Genomic DNA, 21,904 nt, shown 5'->3' on the forward strand with positions numbered 1-21,904 from the left:
TCTTTCTGCCCATCCACTGTCATATACTTAAACGCAGAACGTTTGAACGTGCTCACCATGTAAGATTTTGCCAACTGTCACCCAGAGGGTTCCAGTCTCAGACCTTTTCTTCCAATGTTTGTATCTGAGCACTCATTACAACATTCTCTCATCCTTGAGCCCTATGTGAATATTACTGATCAATAATAATATTGTGAGTCTGTGTTTCTTGCAAATAGCAAAACTGTTCTTTGCCACGATAAGCAAGAAGTTTACTATATGGAGAGAAATCAATGGACAGAGAGATGGCTGGTGGTTGTCACAACCTTTAAATCTTACACTGAATGCTTCAGTCACATCAGTGAGATTTGCCCTGTTTCTTATGAGTACTAGTAGTATTTCTCCCTTCAGATCTGCTTTTATTCCAGGTTACATTCACTGACAGGTAGCTCCAGCTGCTCTTTCAGTATCGCCTATAGTGCAAAACAGAAAAGAAATTGTTTCAGTAGGGGAAATTCACTTACTACAGAATGGCTGGCAAACTAAACTCCCTTTCTAACAAAGACATCTGCCTTTGACCTTTGATAGCTATCTTCAGCTTGAAATCATCATTCCAGGTTAATATGCTGCAACAAATTTTACAGTTCTAGATGGGATTGGAATATGAGAAAAGTTGTTAGAATATCTGTGTTGCAGTTGCAACTCACAACTTTCTCAGTGTAAGCTTAAAAACAGTTCTGAGATGAAGGATGCTTATTTTGACAAATAGGTTCAAATATCTCTAGAAGAAAAATTAAATGCCACATTCATGCAGATGTTTTCATGGTGCATATTCAGATCTGTGGTGATTACGTACGTTGCTTGCATTGGCTGAGGTTCAGTTGTGAAGCTTCTGTGAGCCAAGGGCAGCTTCTATGTGAGACCTGTATCTGGGGGTTCATCTTCTGAGCAGCATCAGGCCTGTGCTTGTATGAAAGCTCCTGAATAGTGATAATTCATCCTCCTATTTGTGAAAAAAAGAGAGCCTGCAGAGCCATCCCATAATGAAACTGTGTAACAAAGGTAATGGGACCCCTGAGCATGTATTGTCATCTCCAGCCTGCAAATTACTTGTCTTCTTTCTCCTTTCTGGTTATTTAAAGTTTGTGGTTTAGTCAGCATGATCAGGAAGACTGACCTCCATTAGATAAATGTGTTCTCCAGCAGTCTATCTTGTGGTTGTTTGGGGGCTTTAATTGGCCTTTCCTTTTTCTCCCTTCATTTGCCTGTGTCATGTAATTCATGCATCCCACACTCAAGTTTAGTGCTTGGATACCTCATTGTGAGCTGAAATGAAGTCATGAAGCTGGTTCTGTTTCTTCTTAGGTCAGAAACCTTGAGCTGTAGTGTGCCTTGTTAGCACCTACATCTGGCTCAAAAAGGATTTGGAGTTCTTCCTTTTAGCCTATAAGTAGTGCTTTCAAAATGTTTTTGCCAGGTCGAAGCTGAAACGTTTTGGCAGGACTATTTGAAGAGGCAGTTACTGCCAATGCTATGCTGTACACATTTTGATTTAGCAACTCAGACATTTCAATTCTGCATCTTTCACATACAATTAAATTCACTTACTGCAACGAATGCCCCTTCAGTGTGTACACTCAACACTTGCACTGCATAGGAAATCAAGACTTTATAATCAACCACTGCAGTTTGCAATTCTTTATCACACTCTGAGGAACTTCGATTTCTCTATATCTCTAACCCTCCCCTCATACTACAAGCTCTTGTAGGAATGCCTTGGACATAACTGTAATATTTAAAAATGTAGTTGTGATTAGCCAAACAAATGAAACCATAGGGCACTAACTAAGTAGTGTTCGGGTCTACTGGGTTGCTTTTGTAATTAGCACAGAAGCTACTGATATCATTTTTCAGCACAATGTGTTATTGCCTGAAAAAAGCAATAGCAAACAGCTTCCCTAGATACACGCTGATCCTCATAGTTCATCCATTTGCCAAGAGAGGACTTATTAATTCTTACTCCAGCAGGGATCAATGCCAACCTTTGTTTTTCTGCTTTGTTCTTTGTCATCTTACATCTAATCTGCAGCTACTTCTGTTTTACCTGTGGTTGGCTGTATCATGCCAAATTCAGTTTTTATTGTGATACTGGCTAGGGTATCTGTGCTACAAGAAGCAGGTTTCTTACACAGCAGAATGATTCAGAGAATTCATAAACGCAATGTGTACCTTGTTTAATTTCCTTTTCTCCATCTTCTGTTGACTCAGCCTGTAACCCATGTGTCTAAAAGTGCCATTTACTTCTCAGGAGTGATTTAGGTTTGCAGAACACATTTAATGAATCTCTGTGTTCATGGTTCACTTTCTTGTAGCCTTTTCTTTCCCAGAAAACTGTATGTCAGCCGTAGACAAAGCTGAATTACTGCGGAGTTTGATCCCATTTTGTTTAAAACTTATTAACTGGATGCCTACATCCACATATTCACTGCACAGTCCAGAAGCTCTGATAAATTCAGAAAGCTTGAAGAAAACCAGTTCTTAAAATGACAGGACTGAGGCAGAGACAGGAGGCAAAAATGAGCTTCCCTTTCTTTTGAAAGAAAACCCTTGGTCTAGATCTTTTGTACCATGCAGCTTCATTGTAGTTAGGTGTAGGCTTGCCACCTTAGAGTTGAACAACATTTTCTGTATTGTTTTCACTTGCTTATTACTGTACCAAACTTGTCACTGAAATTAACCATTGTGTGTCTTCACTTAATGTTGGTATTTCTGAGCATTTAGCTGATATGTTGCTTTTTTCATCATTTTTGAAACCTCCACTTCTCTGAGATTTAATTTTATAGGCATATTTTCAACCAGTAATTAAAAACTGATTTACTCTAACATCTGAGATGTCCCTTGTTTGTTTCTTTGTAATTTCCTCACATTTGTTCCAATATAAGACAGTAGAAAATCTCAGTACTCATACATCCAGGGGAGTTTTATTTGAATCATGCAGGTGCTTTAGCAGAAGGTACCATCTGTACTTGCCAAAGTCTACCTCAGAACTTCAATATTCAGCAGAACTTTGACTTTCAGGGCTCCCTGTGGTTTTGATTACATCTCTTGGTAAAAACATGATGATATAATATGAGAATTATCCATCTGGTATAGAGATACTATGGAAAAGTGTGCATATTCTTGTAATCAACTATGTAATTTTAATTTCCGTAAATGAAAAAGTTTAGTGAAAGGAACATAAATAAGCATTGTCTGATGTTTGTATCTTTTATAAATCAAGACAGAATTGTTTTTACTGGAAGAGAATTTGCAATAGGAACCTCTAGATGAATTTTATACAGACAATGTCAAGATTTTGAGAATTTCTGTTAAGGAAGATTGAAACAGTGGCAATTCCACATCAGGGAAGTAGAAGAGGTTAAGATGTCTCCGGAACAATATATTGAGAGTTAAATATATATATATATATATATATATTCCAAATATATTTGTGTATGCTTTTATCACAGTTTTCTTTCCTTTTCCCTTTCCAGATTGAAGTTCACTTCCCAAATCCATTTTCGTTACTTGAATCAGCAGTTCTATTTTCTGATAAGTCTTTGTGTTTATTTTTACAACCCCGCTGACTTTTTAATCTTCTGAGCTTTTACTCATAATATGTTCACATAAATATTGCGCTAAAGATTTGTTGGAAGCTTGGTTTTAAGTTCTTCACCTTCGACTACTCTTATCTGAACTGTACAAATTCAATGTAGCTGGGTTTTTCTGTATTTTAGTTGGAAAATAGTGATCTTCTGTAAAGAAAAAGTGAAATTTGTGTGAGTGCAGATCAATTCTGACAAGGCCAAACTTAAACCAGAAACTACATTTTCATAAAGGTTGCAAAATGTCAGATATGCTGCATGCTATGAGAAAAGGAAGCTGTTGTTTCATGTGCCTGATGCAGACTGTACTGTTGATATATAACCCATAGCTTACATTATTTTTTGTTTAATTTTCTACTTTATTTATCTCCCTTCTGCTTTTCTGTCCATCCATTTCAATATAAATCATCATATTTCATGTACATCATTGCTTTTCATATAGTGTGAGTCCTTTGTCTTCACTTGCATTTAATTTGCCATGAATTAAAGTAGAGAAAATATGACATTTTTTTAGAATAAGATGACTGTATGCCTTATTCTGAGACACAGAGAACAGAGTAGAGCTTTCTGAATGTAGATAAGGACAAAAATTGTACGACCTATCCTTTCATCACACTCGTTATGAATACAGCCAAGGTTCGGTAGGGCAAAGCAAGTAAGGAATTGTACAATTACATCCTCCTGTGTGTTTTTTTCAGTGAGTTATTTTCTTCTGATATGACTTTACACATTTTTTTAAAAATCCTTGAAAAACAGACACTGTTTTAGCAAGAATTCTTAAATTCTATGAAATTGTGATTACTCTAATCTAAAAATACTCTTTTTTCCCCCCCATTTAAATACTTTTAAATCTGAGTATGCTCTGCTTAAAATTAAAAGTGTTGTTTTCACTGAGATTTATCTGTGTTAGGTCATGAAATTTGTGATGAAAATCTGTTTTTTGTTATATTTCAGCAAAGACCTCATGGAAAATGGAAGTAATTCCTTCCCGATAAATAATACATAAATGCATAGATGCAGAATTCAGCTTAACCTTTATAGAGATATTGTTGCAGATAGAAATTGTTTGTTAAACCCAGTTATATTACAAACCTTCTATTTTTTATTACTGTGTATTGTCATTTCTTCTGAATGTGAAGCTCCTGTAGGTTACCAATGTCCAGCTCTAACCTGGACCAATCCTAGGATAAGCATATGCCAAGTAAGGTCCCAGCATGTTACATTCTCTTTGATGACCACATTGTACTGACTTATAAATTTTTTATAACAGAATGCTACTTAAATGTAGAAATAATCAGAATCTAGTAATTTTAAAGGTAATTTTATGATTTGACTTGTGAGTACAGCTGTACTGCTTCAGAGCAAGGGCCTATCTAGCTGACTGTCGTAAACAGGCACCTAAGGAAGAGAGAACTGGACAGGAATATAACCATATGTGATGATTACCCCCGTCTCTCAACCTCCATCTATTTTCAGCTCAAGGGATTTCCTGAGCATTTTTGTGACCGTCTGTTTCATATCCTTCAGTGGATCTGTCTTCCAAGATTTCTGTTCTCCCCTTGAACACATTCTTTTAGATCAAACTTATGGCGTTCACAACATCCTTTGGAAAGTTTTGGGTTTTCATTCACAGGTCTTGCTTTCTATTACATGAATAACCACCACCTTGAGCTCATTTTGAAACTGGGTACCAAAGGCTGATTCACTGGTTGCACACACTTATTAGTAGTAGTTCAGCTTTTTCATCCTTGACTTCATATCAAGCTCTTAAGTGAATACCATCTGCTCCTGGTATTTGTTTGTGCAGCATATCTGTATTCTAACATCTTGCAACAGTATGTCAGTAGACAGATGATAACAAGGTAATACAATGGCAGTTTTCCCCCTTTTTTTTAAATGGGTATGTTTCTTGAGAGTTTGATAATAAAGTTGGCGTTTTTTTGGGTTTTTTTTTCCTTTTATTTTTTCTTTTCTTTTTTTATTTTTTTTCCCCCAATTTGACAGTGGTTTAGATTGTGCTTTAGAGAACTCAATTGATTTTCCTATAGTGATGGAATAATGTTATAAAATGTCAGAAGGCTGTAGCAAGATTAATCTTTCTGGTACTTAAAAATCACTGCAAAGTTGCACACAACAAAATAAACACAAGAAATATGGAACACAAGCAGGTCAAATCCTGCCTGCACATGAAGATGAAGCTGAATATTGAAGATGAACTGATTATTTCTCAGTTACGTGCCATATTTGACTTTTTATTAATATGCATGTAAATACACAAAACTGTTGTTTTTCCTCCGATGCACAGTGAAAATCAACTTTAATGCTAAACTTGCATTTCACTAGATGAAGGCATGTATTCTCAATTTCTTTCTAGCAATTAGAATTTTAGAAGATGCTCCTGTGGTCACACTTTTTGCCCTTCATTTCTCTAGAAACCTCCAAGTAGTTCTAGCAGTGTTTGTTCAGAAGAAGGTTAATAGTTACTTCGTAGAAAAAAGGCTTAGAGTTTCAAAGAAAAGAGGGGCTTCCTTTCACCACAGCTACTGCTTCATCTTTGACAAGAGCCAAACTATACATTCTTTCATTATCTATAAATTTTATGGTGTGCATTGAATGAAACTGAAGTCAGCACAGATCTCATCCAGAAGTTCTTGATAAGGCCTAATGGATTACTTAGTCTGTTGATGGATAAATATGGAAAAAAAAAAAAAATCAATTTAAACACATAAGAGGTATTTTATAACACATATAACACTTAGTTAGTACCTGCCTTGGGTTTTGTTCTTTGAATATGCTGATGAAGATTTTAATCTAAGAAACCTTTCCAACAACCGAAAAATAAGCTTGCATTTCATCACTAATGTTCAGGATAACCTGTCAGTGTAAAATATGTTGAGATCTCCTATGAGAGATATATGAGAGATTAATTCTAGCTTGTTTTTTGCTTTTTCAAAGAGTAATGAGCAAAGTAATAACTTTATTAGAGATTAAGTGTAATAAAGTTCTAACGATGAGTCTTTAAACAGAGAAATGTGGAGATTACAACTGAGAAAAAATATGTTGATACTGCCGTAGATTAAAAGAGGAATAAAGCCGAACTTCAGTATGGGTAGAGATGCCATGGGAAATACCAAAAGAGCTAACATGAATAGAAGTTGCCAGCATTTCTTAGTATAGCAGATAATCTGTTGGGCCTTTATCAGAATGAAGCTTTGTTGGTTTTCTTGGTTTATGAAAATTTTTCTTGGTTTTCTTTATTGTTATTAAAATCTGAAAATGCTGGTAAATTGTGACACCGTTCTTTGAAAGAGAAAGATGAAAGACTGCTGAAGTCATAGTAGTGAAAAGTAATTAATGTGGACTGACTTTTGCACACCTTTTGTTTTTCTTATTAGGTGAAATGAGGAATGATTTATACATCACTGTAGAAAGAGGAGAATTTGAGAAAGGAGGAAAAAGTGTGGCCAGAAATGTGGAAGTGACAATGCATGTTGTGGACAGCAGTGGTCAGATTTTAAGGGTACGTCTGTGAATTTTTCCTTGCTGTAGTTAACATTGATGCACTTCTTCAGAGTAAATCATCTTTTGTTGGTGCTGTGTATCTTTTGCACTGTTCAGATATTCAAAGCATTTCCACTTTATATGTTTTATTTCTGTGATCAATTACATGATCCCGGTAAACACCTAAAATCACCAGTGAAATAACTAATTATGTCATTAAGGTATTGTAAAATGTTGAAGCAAGATTGCATTCTGGAGGGTTTTTGATTTGATAATTCTTATTTTCATTTGAAAGTACTTCATCATATCTTCTGTATGATGTTGAGAGTTACAGTGTGACAGAGTGAAGAAAGACGCATACAGCCTGGTTCAAATTGCGTATGTCCATGTGTATTTGCAAATTCAGGTTGTGTGTGTGAATGCATGGAGTGCTGTGTTTTAGATAAAATGTTTTTAATATATTTGCGTATATATATATACTTATAAAGAACATTAAGATTATAATTGCTGAGAAGAAAAGCTACAGCATTAGCATAGTTTTCTAACCGAAAATTGATAGATATCCACAAGACGGGATCCTGAGAAATCTGTGCTGCCTTTGCTAAGGAATGACTATTATGGGTGTAGCAAAGGCAACACAACACATTGCTTGTTAGCAGTGAGGGGATCCAGATTTCTTTACTATTTCCTGCTGGCACATATCACAGACAACAGAAAGCTCACAGGTTTATTTTACATGAATAAGGGTCCTGTAGTCTGTGCTGTTCTTGTCTCACTTCAATTCTTACATACTTACTACAGGGACCACCCCGTATCATGGGATTCCATATCACGTGTTGCTTAAGCCTTCCTTAACCCAGTTACTCCTTTAAAATACTTTGATTCTCATCTGAGTGGATGATTTTTTGCTGTTTTTTTCTAATCAGCAAGTGTTAAAAAATGTTAGTAATGTGTTAACAAATCTCTTAAAAATTTAATCAATATTTTTTCCTCATTAGGATTTTATCTCATTTGGCTCTGGGGAGCCACCAGCCAGCGAGTACCATTCCTTTGTGCTTTACCATAACAATGGTCCCAGATGGGCTGAGCTGCTGAAACTTCCTATTCCTGTGGATAAATTCAGAGGAGCACACATCCGCTGTGAATTCCGGCACTGTTCCAGTAAGCACTGATCAAAACTCCTGCTTGTCCTCTCTGTACAAACTGCTGTCAGCACACGAGTTTCCATAATACCTTGGGAAAAAGCTGTGTTCACTTCATATACTTTATAAACTTTGTCTTTATGCTTTCATGAGACAGCATTTCAGGCTTGCAACTCTGCTTAATGAAACTTGGTGCTTTGGTAAAGCCTAAACACCAGGAGAAAACAATCTAGTTTTATTAATAGCAGTGGATAACACTGCAGCTGAAAGGTATTCTGAAACAGAATTTCCGAAGGTAAATTTAGAACGTGCCTAGTGAAACATTCCAAAATGATGCGTGCTTCTAAGTACCTGTTCAACAATCTGCCAGCTGTTTTTTTATTATTTTCTATTGTATTATATTCCCAAATTCCCTGTACATATTCTGAACAATTTTGGGGCTGATTTTAAGGGTAAAAATGATACTATTGAAGTCTGTATCCATATTTGCACAGCAAGAGATACAAGATTCCTGTGATGCTGAGCACTGTCAAGCTGATAGAGAAAAGTGGATAAAATCATTAAATCTTTTAAGTGGCTGCTTTTGTTTGGCTCTTTCTGGTGAAGCTGATAATAGAATCACAGAATGACCCGAGTTGGAAGGGACCCATAAGAATCATCGTGTCCAACTCCAATATAGCATTACTATTCAGATTGCCTTTGTGGCAGTCACACATGTGGACATATATTTGGATAACAGGTACCTAGACTTAAAAATATAAGTAACAGGTAATACAGGAAGAAATACTCATTGAGTTCTTTTCAAGATTTCTTTTAAAAAGCTACTAATAAGAAAAGAAGGAGAAGTGAAGTAATAATGGAAAAATGTCAGTGGTAAGTTTCCAGTTGGTTATATGTTTTTGCACAGTTTTTTGTGCAGTGTAAGTTAGATCTTTTTGTTACAGTTGGACTGCCTGCACGACCCCAACTGCACTAACTCATACTCAAAAGTCATACATATAAATGTTTGCATATAAAAGTAAAGTTGATGAAAAACTTGTTGATTTGTGAAGATATTTGGCATCTGTGCTCTTGTTGGATTCAGTAAAATTTCTACATTCTCAGTTTTGTTGTCTGTCTTGTATGAGGGCTGCTCCAAAAGTAATGCCTTCTATTTTATTCTACTGGCCCACAATATCGGAGGCAGATGTTGGTGATATGGCAGTAGAGATTGAACCTTCCCACCAATATCCCATTCCACTTTGTTACTGTATGACAGACAGCAGCAGGGGGACAGTCTGACAAAATGGCATCTGACCTGGAAGTGTATATGGAGCAAAGGTGTGGAATTGAATTCCTTCATGTGGAAAAAATAGCAGCCATTGGCATACATAAATGCTTACTGAACATTTATGGAAACCACGGAGTAGATGTGAGCACAGTGAGGCGATGGGTGATGTGTTACAGCAGCAGCCACAGTGACAGTGGGTCACTTTCACTAGTTACCACCACAGAATGCAGTCTTTTGTTTACTGCTGGCACAAGAAAACCCCACAGCTAATGGAGGTGACTATGTTAAAAAAAGTGCATTTTGTAGCTGAAAACTTGCTCTATCAAATAGTGTTCTTGTGCTCTTTGTATATGTTGCAGCTTCAATGGAAATAAATAGGAGACATTACTTTTGGAGCAACCAAAAGTATTTAGTTGGAATTTAACCTTAGACATCCTAGTCTGAAAATGTTATCTGAAGCGTAATGTCCCTGTAGGGAACAGTGACATTTTCAGTCGTATCTATAGAGGTAGATATTTTATTTGAAAATAGAAGTGCTGAGGATGACCTGAAATGGAGATTAATAAGTAGAAGCTTCTAGAGTGGATAAACAGTAAAATCAGAACAACTTTCTCTTCATATTATAATAGTTGCATCCCATTCCGTTCTGATTTATAGTAAGGTAACAGAAACTGCTACAGGAAATAACATGCAGATGTGTGAAGAAATTGGAGATACTGTTAGTCTGACAAGTTGCAAACAGCTTTCAGTAAAGTTCCTTATCAAGGGTTATGTCTATTTATTTTGTCTAATACTTATGACGTTAACTCAAACACTACTATTTATCTATGTGTTTCAGCGAAAGAAAAGGGTGAGAAGAAGTTGTTTGGCTTTTCTTTTGTGCCCCTGATGCAGGAAAATGGGAGGACTCTGCCAGATGGCACCCATGAACTCATTGTACACAAGGTGATTTGAATTAGAAATCATTAACTGTAATGATTCCTCTGGAACATATTATAAGTGCCTTGAAGCATTAGGTTAAGAAAGTCTGTATTCATTACCAAAGGGGTGATAATCTTATCACCAGTAAAATACCCGTTGCTGATTGTTTCCTGCTACAAACTGCAGTTGAATCTGGGTGTGCATTTCAGTGCAGCAGTAGTATCATGAAGTCTTACTATGTTATATTATATTTATAATACATTTCATGAAGTTAAACACACAAAGTGATGATACCCACTTACTGTACTGCTGAGGAATGGAAAATAAAGCCATGGTTTAAACAGATCCAATCAGTGTTATCTTTTCTACATATTTCTACCTTTTGGAGTTTCTATTTGTTTCCACATTTTTGAGTTATCTCTTAGTCCAGAAGGTTTGATATGCTTCCAGATAGATTTAAATTTTAAGCATCAACATTCGTGTCTATTAATTTGGCATAACCCATACAAAGTTGCTACTTTGATATGACTCCAATGTCAGATATGAAGCTGTAATTCAGAAATGAAGTTGCGACAGGTGTTTCCCATTAGTGAGAACTATCTATGAAAGCAGTGAGCTGGAAAATGTGCTTATATTATCTATGCATATGACATCTTAATCTAATTTTCCCATCTGAAACTAGTGTGTTTTAGTTAAAGAATGTGCCACTTAATTTTTTCGATAAAAAATGACCTTCAGATAGCTTCTATGGATAAAAATCATTATTACTAGATCATAAAGTAACTCAAGTTGGATAAGACCTTAAAGATCATCAAGTCCAACTGCAACCTAACTGTACTATTGACATGTGTCTTCATATTGATTATGTATATGTATGTGTGTGTGTATATATATATATATATATGAGGGCTGCTCTGAAAGTAATGCCTCCTACTTTATTCTGATCATCCGTGATGTCAGAGGCAGATGGTGATGTGACAGTAGAGATTCAAACTTCATACCAGTACACCATTACATTTTGTTGATGTGAAACAGATGGCAGCAGAGAGGCAGTCTGACAAAATGGCATTTGACATGGCAGTGTGTGTATGAAGCAAAGATGTGCCACTGAATTCCTTCATGTGGCAAAAAACTGTGCCTGTTGACATTCAGTGACACTTGCTGAATGTTTATGGAGTCCAAAGAGTGGATGTGGGCACAGTAAGGCAGTGGGTGGTGCTTTTCAGCACTGGTAACAGTGACAGCGGATCACTGCTGGTGCAGACAAAATGCAGCACTGCATGCAGGCTCTTCTTTATCGCTGGCAAAAATGCACAGCTAATGGAGGTGGCTGTCGAAAAAGAGTGCTTTGCAGCTGAGACTATTCTCTGTTAAATAGTGTTCTTGTGTTCTTTGTTGCAGTTTCCATGGAAATAAATAGGAGGCATTACTTTCAGAGCAACCCATGTGCGTGTGTGTGTGTGTGGGTATATATATTTATGTATACATATGTATATATATTTGTTTAGGATGGCTTGGTGAAGTTTTTTTTTTTTCTAAATTGTAAACATGTGTGAATATTTTATTTAGGATATTTTCTAGTAGTAATGCTACTTTAATATATATTCAGATGTATTGAATATATTGTAAAAGCAAGTTTTTGTTCCTTAAAGTGTACTTTACTGGAATTCTATACTTAATGAAATTTCTTTATTCAAAAAATTACATATATAACTGCATGGTGTTTGTTGCTTGTGCATATGCTTTGAATAGAAACAATATTTAATGAACTCAACTCGTTAGAATTCTTTTGTATGAGAGCCTTAGAAACTCTATGATTTCTGGCAAAGAAACAATAATTTCGGGAATTGCATGCAGTACAGTGATTTTAACTGTTTTTTTTTTTCCACAGTGTGAAGAAAACACAAACCTTCAGGATTCTAGTCGCTACCTCAAACTCCCCTTTTCAAAGGGAATTTTCCTAGCAAACAACAGCCAAGCAGTAAAAACCACTAAAGAGTCCTTCTGGATTACATCCTTTCTCTGCTCCACTAAACTCACACAAAATGGTAGGATATGTTGATTATTTAAAACATCATGAATTCAAATGAGTGTGATAATTTCTGTGCCAAGCAAGGGTGGATATACTCAAAAATAGCTTATGTTCTATCAGTTCTACAAACTAGTTTTCTCCATATTTTTTGATATCCAGATGGAAACCAATGCAGCATGATAAACCACCAATTCTGAGTAGTTCAAGAATGCTTTTAAATTAACATGATTTTGGAATCAAATGCAGCATTCTTGGAACCAACTATCAAAACCCAGCTGCTTTACAAAACATCTTAATCTGTTTAGAGGTTTTATGAAATACTCATTCTAGGCTTTAGGCTGTGGCAGTTTAGTTGTAATTAAGTACATACTACTTGCCTGTTCTATCACTTCTCCATTTTACCTGCAAACACTTAAGACAACCTTATACACTGTTATTATGAGCAGGAGATGCAAATACATGTCGTGTGCTCTTTACCATTGCTCTGCACAAAAATTCTTGTTTATTTGCCATACTAACTGTAATTTATAACTGAAACAGTTTTCCACAGTCTTTTAAATATGGTGTATTTGTTTGATAATACATTTAAGACCATTTTTCTTTTCTTGTTTGTTTGTTTTTGTACCCTTACAGTGTTATATTTTTTCTAAGCTATTTATTTCAATTTTAAGATCTTGCTTAGCTACCTCTTGTGCTATCTCTTCACATTTATATGATGATAAAATTGCTAATTGCTTGCAAATTGATTGTAGGTATATAACAGCAACTAGAGCAGCTTTGTAAGTGGAAATAGTTATCTTAATTTTCGCCATTAAGAAGCAAGTTTCCAAAGTAGAACTATATGTAAAGAGTAAATTGTCTGTTTCACTGCACACATCCAGTCTGTATTCTCATAACAGTTAGCTTCAAAGTAATAAAAGTTATTCAGTAGAAGATTTTCCCCAAAGAAGCTAATAGGCAATCATAGGCTAAATTTACTCCAGTTAAAAGCCTTGATTTAGGAAATCACATGAACCTCCTGATGTTTACACATGCCTGGTGTGGTGCCTGGACTAAAGTGTGTCTCACTGATGTATAGTTTGGGTGTTGGCTGCAGTTACAGGAACTTCACTGATTTATGTTCACAGTCGAGGAGTTACTGAATAGTTGATGTAAAAAGATGTGTGACATAGGGCATGAAATTTTCATATATATATATATATATATATATACACACACACACACATATATATAGATTTTACCATATAGAGTAAGAGAGTGTAGAGTATCTGAATGATATTGATCCCCTTTTCAGCCCTGAAAGAGTTAACAGTTATTTCAGCAGTACTTCAGAGGGTGGAAATATTTTCTGTAGACAGGCTCATATTTTCTCCAAGGATCTTCTTTGGGAAGTTCATCTTGGCGAGTTTCCAAATCCCCATTCTTTTAAACAAAAATTTGCCAAAATCTATTGCATGCTCAAAGAATGAACATAGAGCAAAGCATGTGGATATTTGGTTATGTGAGCATTGCTTCAGTTGTCCCTGAGAGAATGCAGAGTATTTTTAAAAAACAAAAACAAAGAAGGATTAAAAAGATCTGTATATTTACTTTTTTAGTAAGTATTTTTGGCAGTATCTTTAAAAATACTGATTATTTTTTAATCTGTTTGGAGATTTTTCTGAAGTTGTCAATGATTTGCATGTGTCTACAAACAAAATTGAATTGGAAATCGTGCTGTTAGTCAGGCTGTGGGGTGATGAAAGTCTCCAAACCAGTTTTGTACAGAGTGTGACTGAATTAGGCCATAGCTTAATGAATTTGATAAAGAATTTTACTCAGCTGTCCTTCTCTTATTGATTGTTCCTACATGCCATCAGCCCTCATGAATATTATGAGGAGTGGGAAATGGAGGTTGTTGTCCAGTTGTTGGGAGCCATAACTTCCTTACAGTGCATACTTTGGAGGGGATTTTAGGATTATTTCCAAGCAGTTTTCAGAGAGCTTCTAACAGGGCACTCTGCATTCATCAGCAACTCTTGTAAGAACATGTCCTTGTTTAATCTGTCTGATGGTTATCTTTCTTTAGCTTGACCTTTAGTCCTAGATTGTTAATCAGGTGATATTAGCAAAAGAAGTACACCTGCTTCTTACTTGGATTTTGTTTGCATTTCAGTTGTCATTCATTTTTATAAAGAACAAAATAAGAGGGAGAGCAAGAGAGCATGTAGTATTTTTCCACTGAGTAGCTGTCAAAACAGTCCTATTTGGTTTTGACAGTTAGGAGGACTCTGCCTGCCAGAGTGTCAGAATCCATCCAGCAAGTCGGAGTATTTTAGCAAGTTGGCATCCAGTCATTTCTCAGCAATGATCAGCATATCCTCAGTAAGCAGCTGCTCATCAGCAGAGCAAGATGCCATACAGCATGTCTCTTGCAGTGCAGAGGTGTAATCCATCTATCTGCGTTAAAATAAAAGCAAAACTTGTGATTTATAAAGCAGCAGTAATGAGGGAAATTTTTAAGAGTGACCTCCCCTCCTTGGGAAGTGTTGGCGTCCTCCTGGAAGAGAAATAGGAATTTCCAGTTCTGAATTTTGGCTTTTCATTTTGAATGCTGCACCAGGCTAACTTGGGATTTATAGGACACAGATGGAAAGATCACAAACCCATTCCTTACACAGCTTAATCTTTTTTTTCACCTAGTGCTTTGGATTTAAATTGCTTTGAGAAGGGAATTTGTTTTGATAGGAATGGTAGCTCAGGTGTGAACAATTTTAAGTCAATGAATCAGCTCATGATATAGAGAAGGTATTGGAAATGCCTTTTTCCCAGTGTTTCAACAAAGTTTATCAGCGGCATTGACTTTTTCCAAAACTGTGTTCCCATAGTGTGCTTATTTTAGGGGACAGTTTATATTCTCATTTCTCTTAGTACATGACACACTGCTATCCCTTCTCCTTGTGATTCACGTCAGATTTTCTATTCATGTCATTTAAGCTTAGGCTATTTGCTAATGGTATCTCAGCGATGTCTTCCCGCCTTTGCATTTCGCTTGAAATACGTGCTTTGAAGTGAGTGTCTTACATTTGCTTTCTTCTTCTTTTTTTTCTTTTAATCCTTTGACAAATCCCTAATATTCAGTGTCAAGTCTCTACCCATCAAGTACCTCCTGCAAACCTCCAAAGAAGTATTTTTCCTACTATGAACTGAAAGCTTTAGCTAGTTTCACTGTTCCTCGGCTTAAGTAGTGGTTTAAAGAGAACAAAGTGTAGAAGTCCATTTAATTATCCGGAAGACAAATACAGCTCAGTATGGATTTGTTAATGCTTCTTTCTTGAAAATTCCTGATGGAAGGAATAATAAGACCTATCACTGGTGCTTGACCTATGGGATGTGTCCTTGACGCACATGGGACTTTTCCTCACTCTCAGTGGAACTTAAGTAACTCTCTTAATCCAAACCATTCTGTGCTAGCACACTGAAGCAAAACAAAAAGAAATGTGTAAACATATTTTTAAAAAACTGTGTCTACTAAAGTTAACTAAAGAACAAAACAGTAGTGGAATAATGTATAGAAGGCTTGCTACTAATAACTCTAGCAAGATATGAATATAAGTGGAGATGTTTTCAATATTACTAAAGGCAGAAACGCAGCTTCATTCCTTGTTATGACTGAAGAAACTGGGGCTGTTTAGTCTGGAGAAAAGGAGTTCTGAGGGGAGATGGTATTGCTCTCTTCCATTACTTGAAAGTTGCTTACAGCGAGAGAGGGGCTGGTATCTTCTCACTGGGGACAGGTGACAGGACAAGGGGAAATGGCCTCAAGTTGCACCAGAGGAAGTCTAGGTTGGATATCAGGAAAAACTTCTTTACGGAAAGGGTTGTTAAGCACTGGAATAGGCTCCCCAGGGAGGTAGTTGAGTCACCATCCCTGGATGTGTTTGAAAACCGCTTGGATGTGATGCTCAAGGACATGATTTAGGAGGGGTTGTTAAAGTTAGGGTAGTGTGGTTGGGTTGTGATTGAACTTGATGATCTTTAAGGACTTTTCCAATTTGAGAAATTCTATGAGGGAGTACATCTTCCTGGGCAAACTGGGAAAGAACTGACACAAAATGGGTATGAATCAAATGGAATTTTAGTGTGAAAGTGGGCTGTAGTAATAGGATCTCAAATAGTTGCTGAACCAAGAGGATAACTTGCTATTGTCTACTTAGTTTGAGAAACAATGTGGTTGTTTCAAAGGAACTGAATCCTTCTAAAGCAAAACTGGACAATGATCAAGTAGAGGAAGTTTCAGCTTAAGCTGATTAAAGGTTTGAACGGTGGTTAAGGTTTTCTTTTTCAAGCGGCTAGTCTGGTTTTGTGAAATTCTGAAAATCTGGTCAGTGAAATGGGCCAGTAGTATACTTGAAGATAAATGTGAGTAACTTCTGTGCTCTGAACATGACTTGGATGGAGTGCTGAGAGAGTCACAAGCAAAAAATGTAAGGAGTAAGCAGAGAACCTACAACAGAAAGAAAAAAAAATAACAGCAATGTGTCAGGGTTCATCTGGGGTCACATGAATGATGTGAATACTGTTAAAAAGCCAAGCCAACTTGCAAAACTCTGTTTTTGCGTTTTGAATGGTGTTGAACATTAAAAAATTCCCAATCTTATACCAAGCTGGGATTTCTTTTATTCTGTTTCTGGAGCTGTAAGCAACAACATGTGATTTAAGAACTAAAAATACATTACCTCTACTTAAAACAGGAGAAAGAGCAGATAGCCTTATCTGAGCCATCAGCCTCTAATGGATTTTATGAAAGTATTTACCAGAATTCATGGATGAAATAATGGACATGTAGCTAAATGGAATATGCTATAAAACTCAAGATAAGTTTGTAAAAAGGCATTTCATGCCAGAACAAACTTCTTAATCATTCTTTACTAAGTTGGTTTTTTTTTTTTGTTGTTATTCTGAGGAAACATAGCAGATCGAAACCATCTGGACTTCAGTAACACACCACATGGGAAATAGAAGCAATACAGATTAGAATAAGAATTTTAAAACTGTTAAATAACAGGCTAAAAGGGAAAGAGCGGGTTGCATTATAAAGGAGGGGATTTCCTTCCTGAACAGAAGGTAAATGATAAGAGATCTGAAGTTTTTGGCCAGGGGTTGACTCCTCTTATTTGAGTGGAGGTGGAAGGGGTTGTTAGTGGGAGATGATTTACCAAAACCTGAGACTGCAGAGAGCCTGTTAATGATTTTTCTTCTAATAGGCAAATGAAAGGGCTCATCAACTGAGAGGAATAAAAACAAAATATGATATAGGCATAGCAAGGTAACTTTAATTCAAATAATTAGAACTTACATGGAATCTGGTGGTATGAAAGGTGGGCTCATAAGGAGATTCTTGGTGATTCTGCTATAGCCAGGGACCTGGACAGTATTAAAAAAAGAAAGGAAAAGCTATTTGTGTAACCAATACGATATATCTCAAAAACTGAAAATTTTACATGACATATGGCAGATGTTCACAGTGGACATTTACGCCTGATAATGATGGTAAAGAAAACAGTGATGGGACCTCCTCTGTAATGTTGTGTACCATTTTGGTCAATAAGGCTAAAGGAGAATAGATCAAAACTAGAGTAAGCACAAAGACACAGAAGTGTGTTATAGCTTAGAAGAGTTTATTTCCCAGTAGGAATTGTCTTGTTTATTAATGAAAAAGGATCTTAAAGGCAGTATGTTTGTTCCTGAAAAGACATAGGAAGATTAGTATTTTAAAATACAAGCATACAATACATGCAAAATAATTAAGAGATTGTTTCTAGCTGTCAGAGTATAGCTCTGGAAGGCATTCTTTAATGGGATGAGACACAGCAAGATAATTACTTTTCTTAAGCTGGCAGTTGACAAATTTCTGAGCAAAACTGCACGATATATTTGCCACAGGAGATTGATTTTAGTGACCCAATACCAAGTTCTTACATTTCTATTAGTGAAGCAATTAGGGGATGGAATGGAAAGTTGTTGGTTTGAGATTGACAATATATTATAGCAAATCTTGAGATGTTTTCTTTTGTCTTATTGAATCTCAATTTTGCTTAGTGGACTGCAACAGAAGAATATATAATCTGAAACCTGGCTTTGGTTCCAGCTTTAATCATGCGATTTGTTTTGGCAGGAGATATGCTTGACCTTCTGAAATGGAGAACCCATCCAGACAAAATTGCAGGTTGCCTCTCAAAATTAAAAGAAATTGATGGTTCAGAAATAGTAAAGGTATATACTGCTATTTCTTTCCTTCCTTTACTTTGATATTAGATAATATGAGGGAAATAATTGTGTGTCTCAAAAATACATGTTTAATAACAAACTACCTCTTATTCTCTAATCAGTTTCTTCAGGATACACTTGATACTTTATTTGGAATTTTAGATGAAAACTCTCAAAAATATGGATCAAAAGTGTTTGATTGTTTGGTAAGTTTCATTCTCTGGTAATGCTTAACACCATTTAAGAACTAACTAAAAACGAAATATATATATATATTTTTCTTTTTCCCTCACATTTAGGTTCACATAATAAATCTGCTGCAGGACAGCAAATTTCACCACTTTAAGCCAGTTATGGACACCTACATTGAAAGTCACTTTGCAGGAGCACTTGCATACAGGTGAAGTCTGTACTTTTTCTAACTGATTTGAATTCTGCAAGTTATATGTATTTTACAGTAGGAAAGAAAAAACCAAAACAATGCTTATTTGAATAGTCTTTTTTTTTTTAGTTACCAGGAAGACTACTTGCTAAGACCCTCTTGTTGGCTTAGTTTTGTCTCTTTTTCTTCAGTGGGACTTTAACACCATTCAGTAAGAGCTGTGTTCGCTGTGAATTGCAGTGCACTATTAAGCCTGACTTGCTACACTGTTCTCTGTATTTATTTTGTAATTAGACTTTCATTAAAACAAATGCGGTTTACTGAGACTTCCAAACAATTCAGGGAATAGCAGGAGTAGTTTGTGCTGGCAGTTTCTTATAGCTCAACGGAGATCATCTACCCCATCAAAATAATTCTACTACATGTGTAATGCTGACAATTATTTCCTGTTTATTAGAGGCCTAGTAGGTCTATCAAAAGTCTGAAATTTACTGTAATATTGGGCTTTTAGTGATCAGCAGAAATTTGCCATATGTTTTTTATTTTTTCAGTGTTTTCAGTCTTATATGAACGATTAATTTGCATTTTAAGTGCACTTAACTCTTCTTCAACCAGTGTGTTATAGTACTTTCTGATGTTGTATTCTAGAGATCTGATAAAAGTACTGAAGTGGCATATTGATCGAGTCACTGAAGTGGAGTTGCATGAGCACATTCAAGAAGTACTAAAGGTAAGAGAATTCTTTGAAAGCCCTTATGTGGTACCAGCAGGTTTAACTCAGTAAAAGGAACACAGTATGTGTAAATAATAAAACTGTCTTATTAATTCTAGGGAGCTGCAGGCATTTTGAGTGTAGTCAGTTGTTGTTTTTTTTTCTTTTGTCAGTAAAGCTTGCAGCCCCTAGATTGTGGACCTCTTACTGGATGAGAATATATATAAGTAGGAGTTGGATCTGAGAAACTGTATATAAATTTTGTTGGTAGTTTTAACGTCTGTCACACAACTGAATCTAAATGGCAGACAAGAATGCTGACTTAATGATTCAACCCTGACAACAAGGAATTCTACTTAAAATGGTGATTTAGTTGCTCTCATCCTGTTTTGAACATCAACAGAACACAGTGCAGAGACAGACTGAGTTTTACAATAGAATAATTCCTTTTGGGACTAAGCTTATTTTTTGACATTATCTGGTTGATACTCAGATTACTCAGCTGAAAGGAAAACATTTTTAGCATATAATAGCCCAAAGAAATCTTAGAACAGCTCGAAGTTTCTTATATTGGCCTTTTATGTTTATGTGTTACACTAGAAGTGAAAACCAATAAAAGGTATGCCAAAATTAAATACCACAGTATTCTGTATCAGACCCATGTCATTATTGAAACTATATAAGCATAAATCATTTTACAGATGAGTTGGTTTATGTTTATGAGTTATTTCTGATTTTGACATTTTAGGCACAGGAATATATCTTTAAGTATATAGTTCAGTCTCGAAGGTTATTCTCTATTGCTACTGGTGGACAAAATGAGGAAGAATTTCGCTGCTGTATTCAAGAACTTCTGATGTCAGTGCGCTTCTTCCTTTCTCAAGAGAGCAAAGGAGCCAGTGCTTTATGCCAACTGCAGGTAAGTTTGCGAGTATGCCTTGGTAATTACTAGTTTCCCTATGCAGCATTAAGAAAATCTACACATGTTCTTACCTCTGTTCTTGGAAAAGAAAATGTTTTTTGTTGCATCAAAATGACATTTCCTCTTACGCTCATACCTTTGTCCTATAGTGTGAAATTTTCATACCAGCAGCTTCTGAATATGCATGGCAAAGATAACCCTAAATCAAATATTTAATTTTGAATTACAAGCAATTCGTATTACACTTTTGACAATGCCAGAGATTAAAATGACATTTCAGAACTTCTGGGCACAGATCAAGTGATTTCTCTGTTTTAAGCGCTTTACAGCTTTGTTTAACCACTTTGGCTTTCAAGAATTTGAACTAAACAAAAGGCTGTCAGATTTTTTATTCTTTACAGAAAAAAATATAAGTCGTGATGAACAGTATATTTTACTACTCATCTGGTATATCTTTATTTCAGTTGGGACCACAAAAATTTACTAGTGCTGAAGGGCAAAAGCAAAACACTCAGTAGACAGATCTCTGTGTTAGATGTGGTAGATTTAGCAGTATCCAAAGCTTGTAGCCATACCTCTTAGCCGTCTTCTCCTGTTACTATAAGTGTGAGTGTTTAAGGTCTGTTTTTCCAAGAAGATAGTAAAATCAGAGAGAACAGGGTGGAAAGATGGTTCTTCCATCTAATATCACATAAGTAGCTGGAGTGTAATGTCTGCAACAAAATGATATAAACAAACATACTTGGAATTATTCCTTGCTGTCTTTAACCTTGAATATCATCTGTTGTTACACCAATGTGAAGAGAGTCTGCGGTATAAGTAGCTTTTCTCCATTGGCAGGAATAAGGGAAGAAGGAGGGAATGTAAGTTCTCGCATCCTTTCTCTAGCATTGTTCTCTTTTCTTACTTCAGTGTTTCCACATTTTTTCTCATTGAAAGATTTCTAACCCTGTTTGAAGAATGTCGAAGTGAACCACTCCTATCAGTGCTGTCTCACTTCAGAATAAAAGTTTCTGATATTAGAAAAATGAAAGATATGGAGGCTGTTAGCTTTCATATTGTAAAGCCAAACAGTTCCCTCTCAAATCTTTCTGTTCTGTTATTGGCAGAATTTTGCAGACATGCACAGATCATGAGGAAGCTGTGAATA

General features: G+C 35.9%; 1 protein-coding gene across 7 annotated transcripts in view; it reads left to right on the forward strand.

Moving 5' to 3' along the window:
• Positions 1 to 21,904, forward strand: part of DOCK4 (dedicator of cytokinesis 4) — a 232,705-nt gene that overhangs the window by 134,905 nt on the left and 75,896 nt on the right. For all 7 annotated transcript variants that reach the window (XM_015854079.2, XM_015854108.2, XM_015854097.2 and 4 more), the window contains exons 14-22: positions 7,019 to 7,143; positions 8,123 to 8,285; positions 10,375 to 10,481; positions 12,349 to 12,505; positions 18,647 to 18,744; positions 18,861 to 18,944; positions 19,038 to 19,138; positions 19,769 to 19,850; positions 20,581 to 20,751. In XM_015854079.2, coding sequence (XP_015709565.2) covers positions 7,019 to 7,143; positions 8,123 to 8,285; positions 10,375 to 10,481; positions 12,349 to 12,505; positions 18,647 to 18,744; positions 18,861 to 18,944; positions 19,038 to 19,138; positions 19,769 to 19,850; positions 20,581 to 20,751 — 1,088 coding nt within the window. The remainder of the gene's footprint in view (positions 1 to 7,018; positions 7,144 to 8,122; positions 8,286 to 10,374; positions 10,482 to 12,348; positions 12,506 to 18,646; positions 18,745 to 18,860; positions 18,945 to 19,037; positions 19,139 to 19,768; positions 19,851 to 20,580; positions 20,752 to 21,904) is intronic.

This window comes from Coturnix japonica, chromosome 1, assembly GCF_054131305.1.
Source record: "Coturnix japonica strain WE chromosome 1, WE-NBRP24, whole genome shotgun sequence".
In the NCBI taxonomy this organism is placed as follows: Eukaryota; Metazoa; Chordata; class Aves; order Galliformes; family Phasianidae; genus Coturnix; species Coturnix japonica.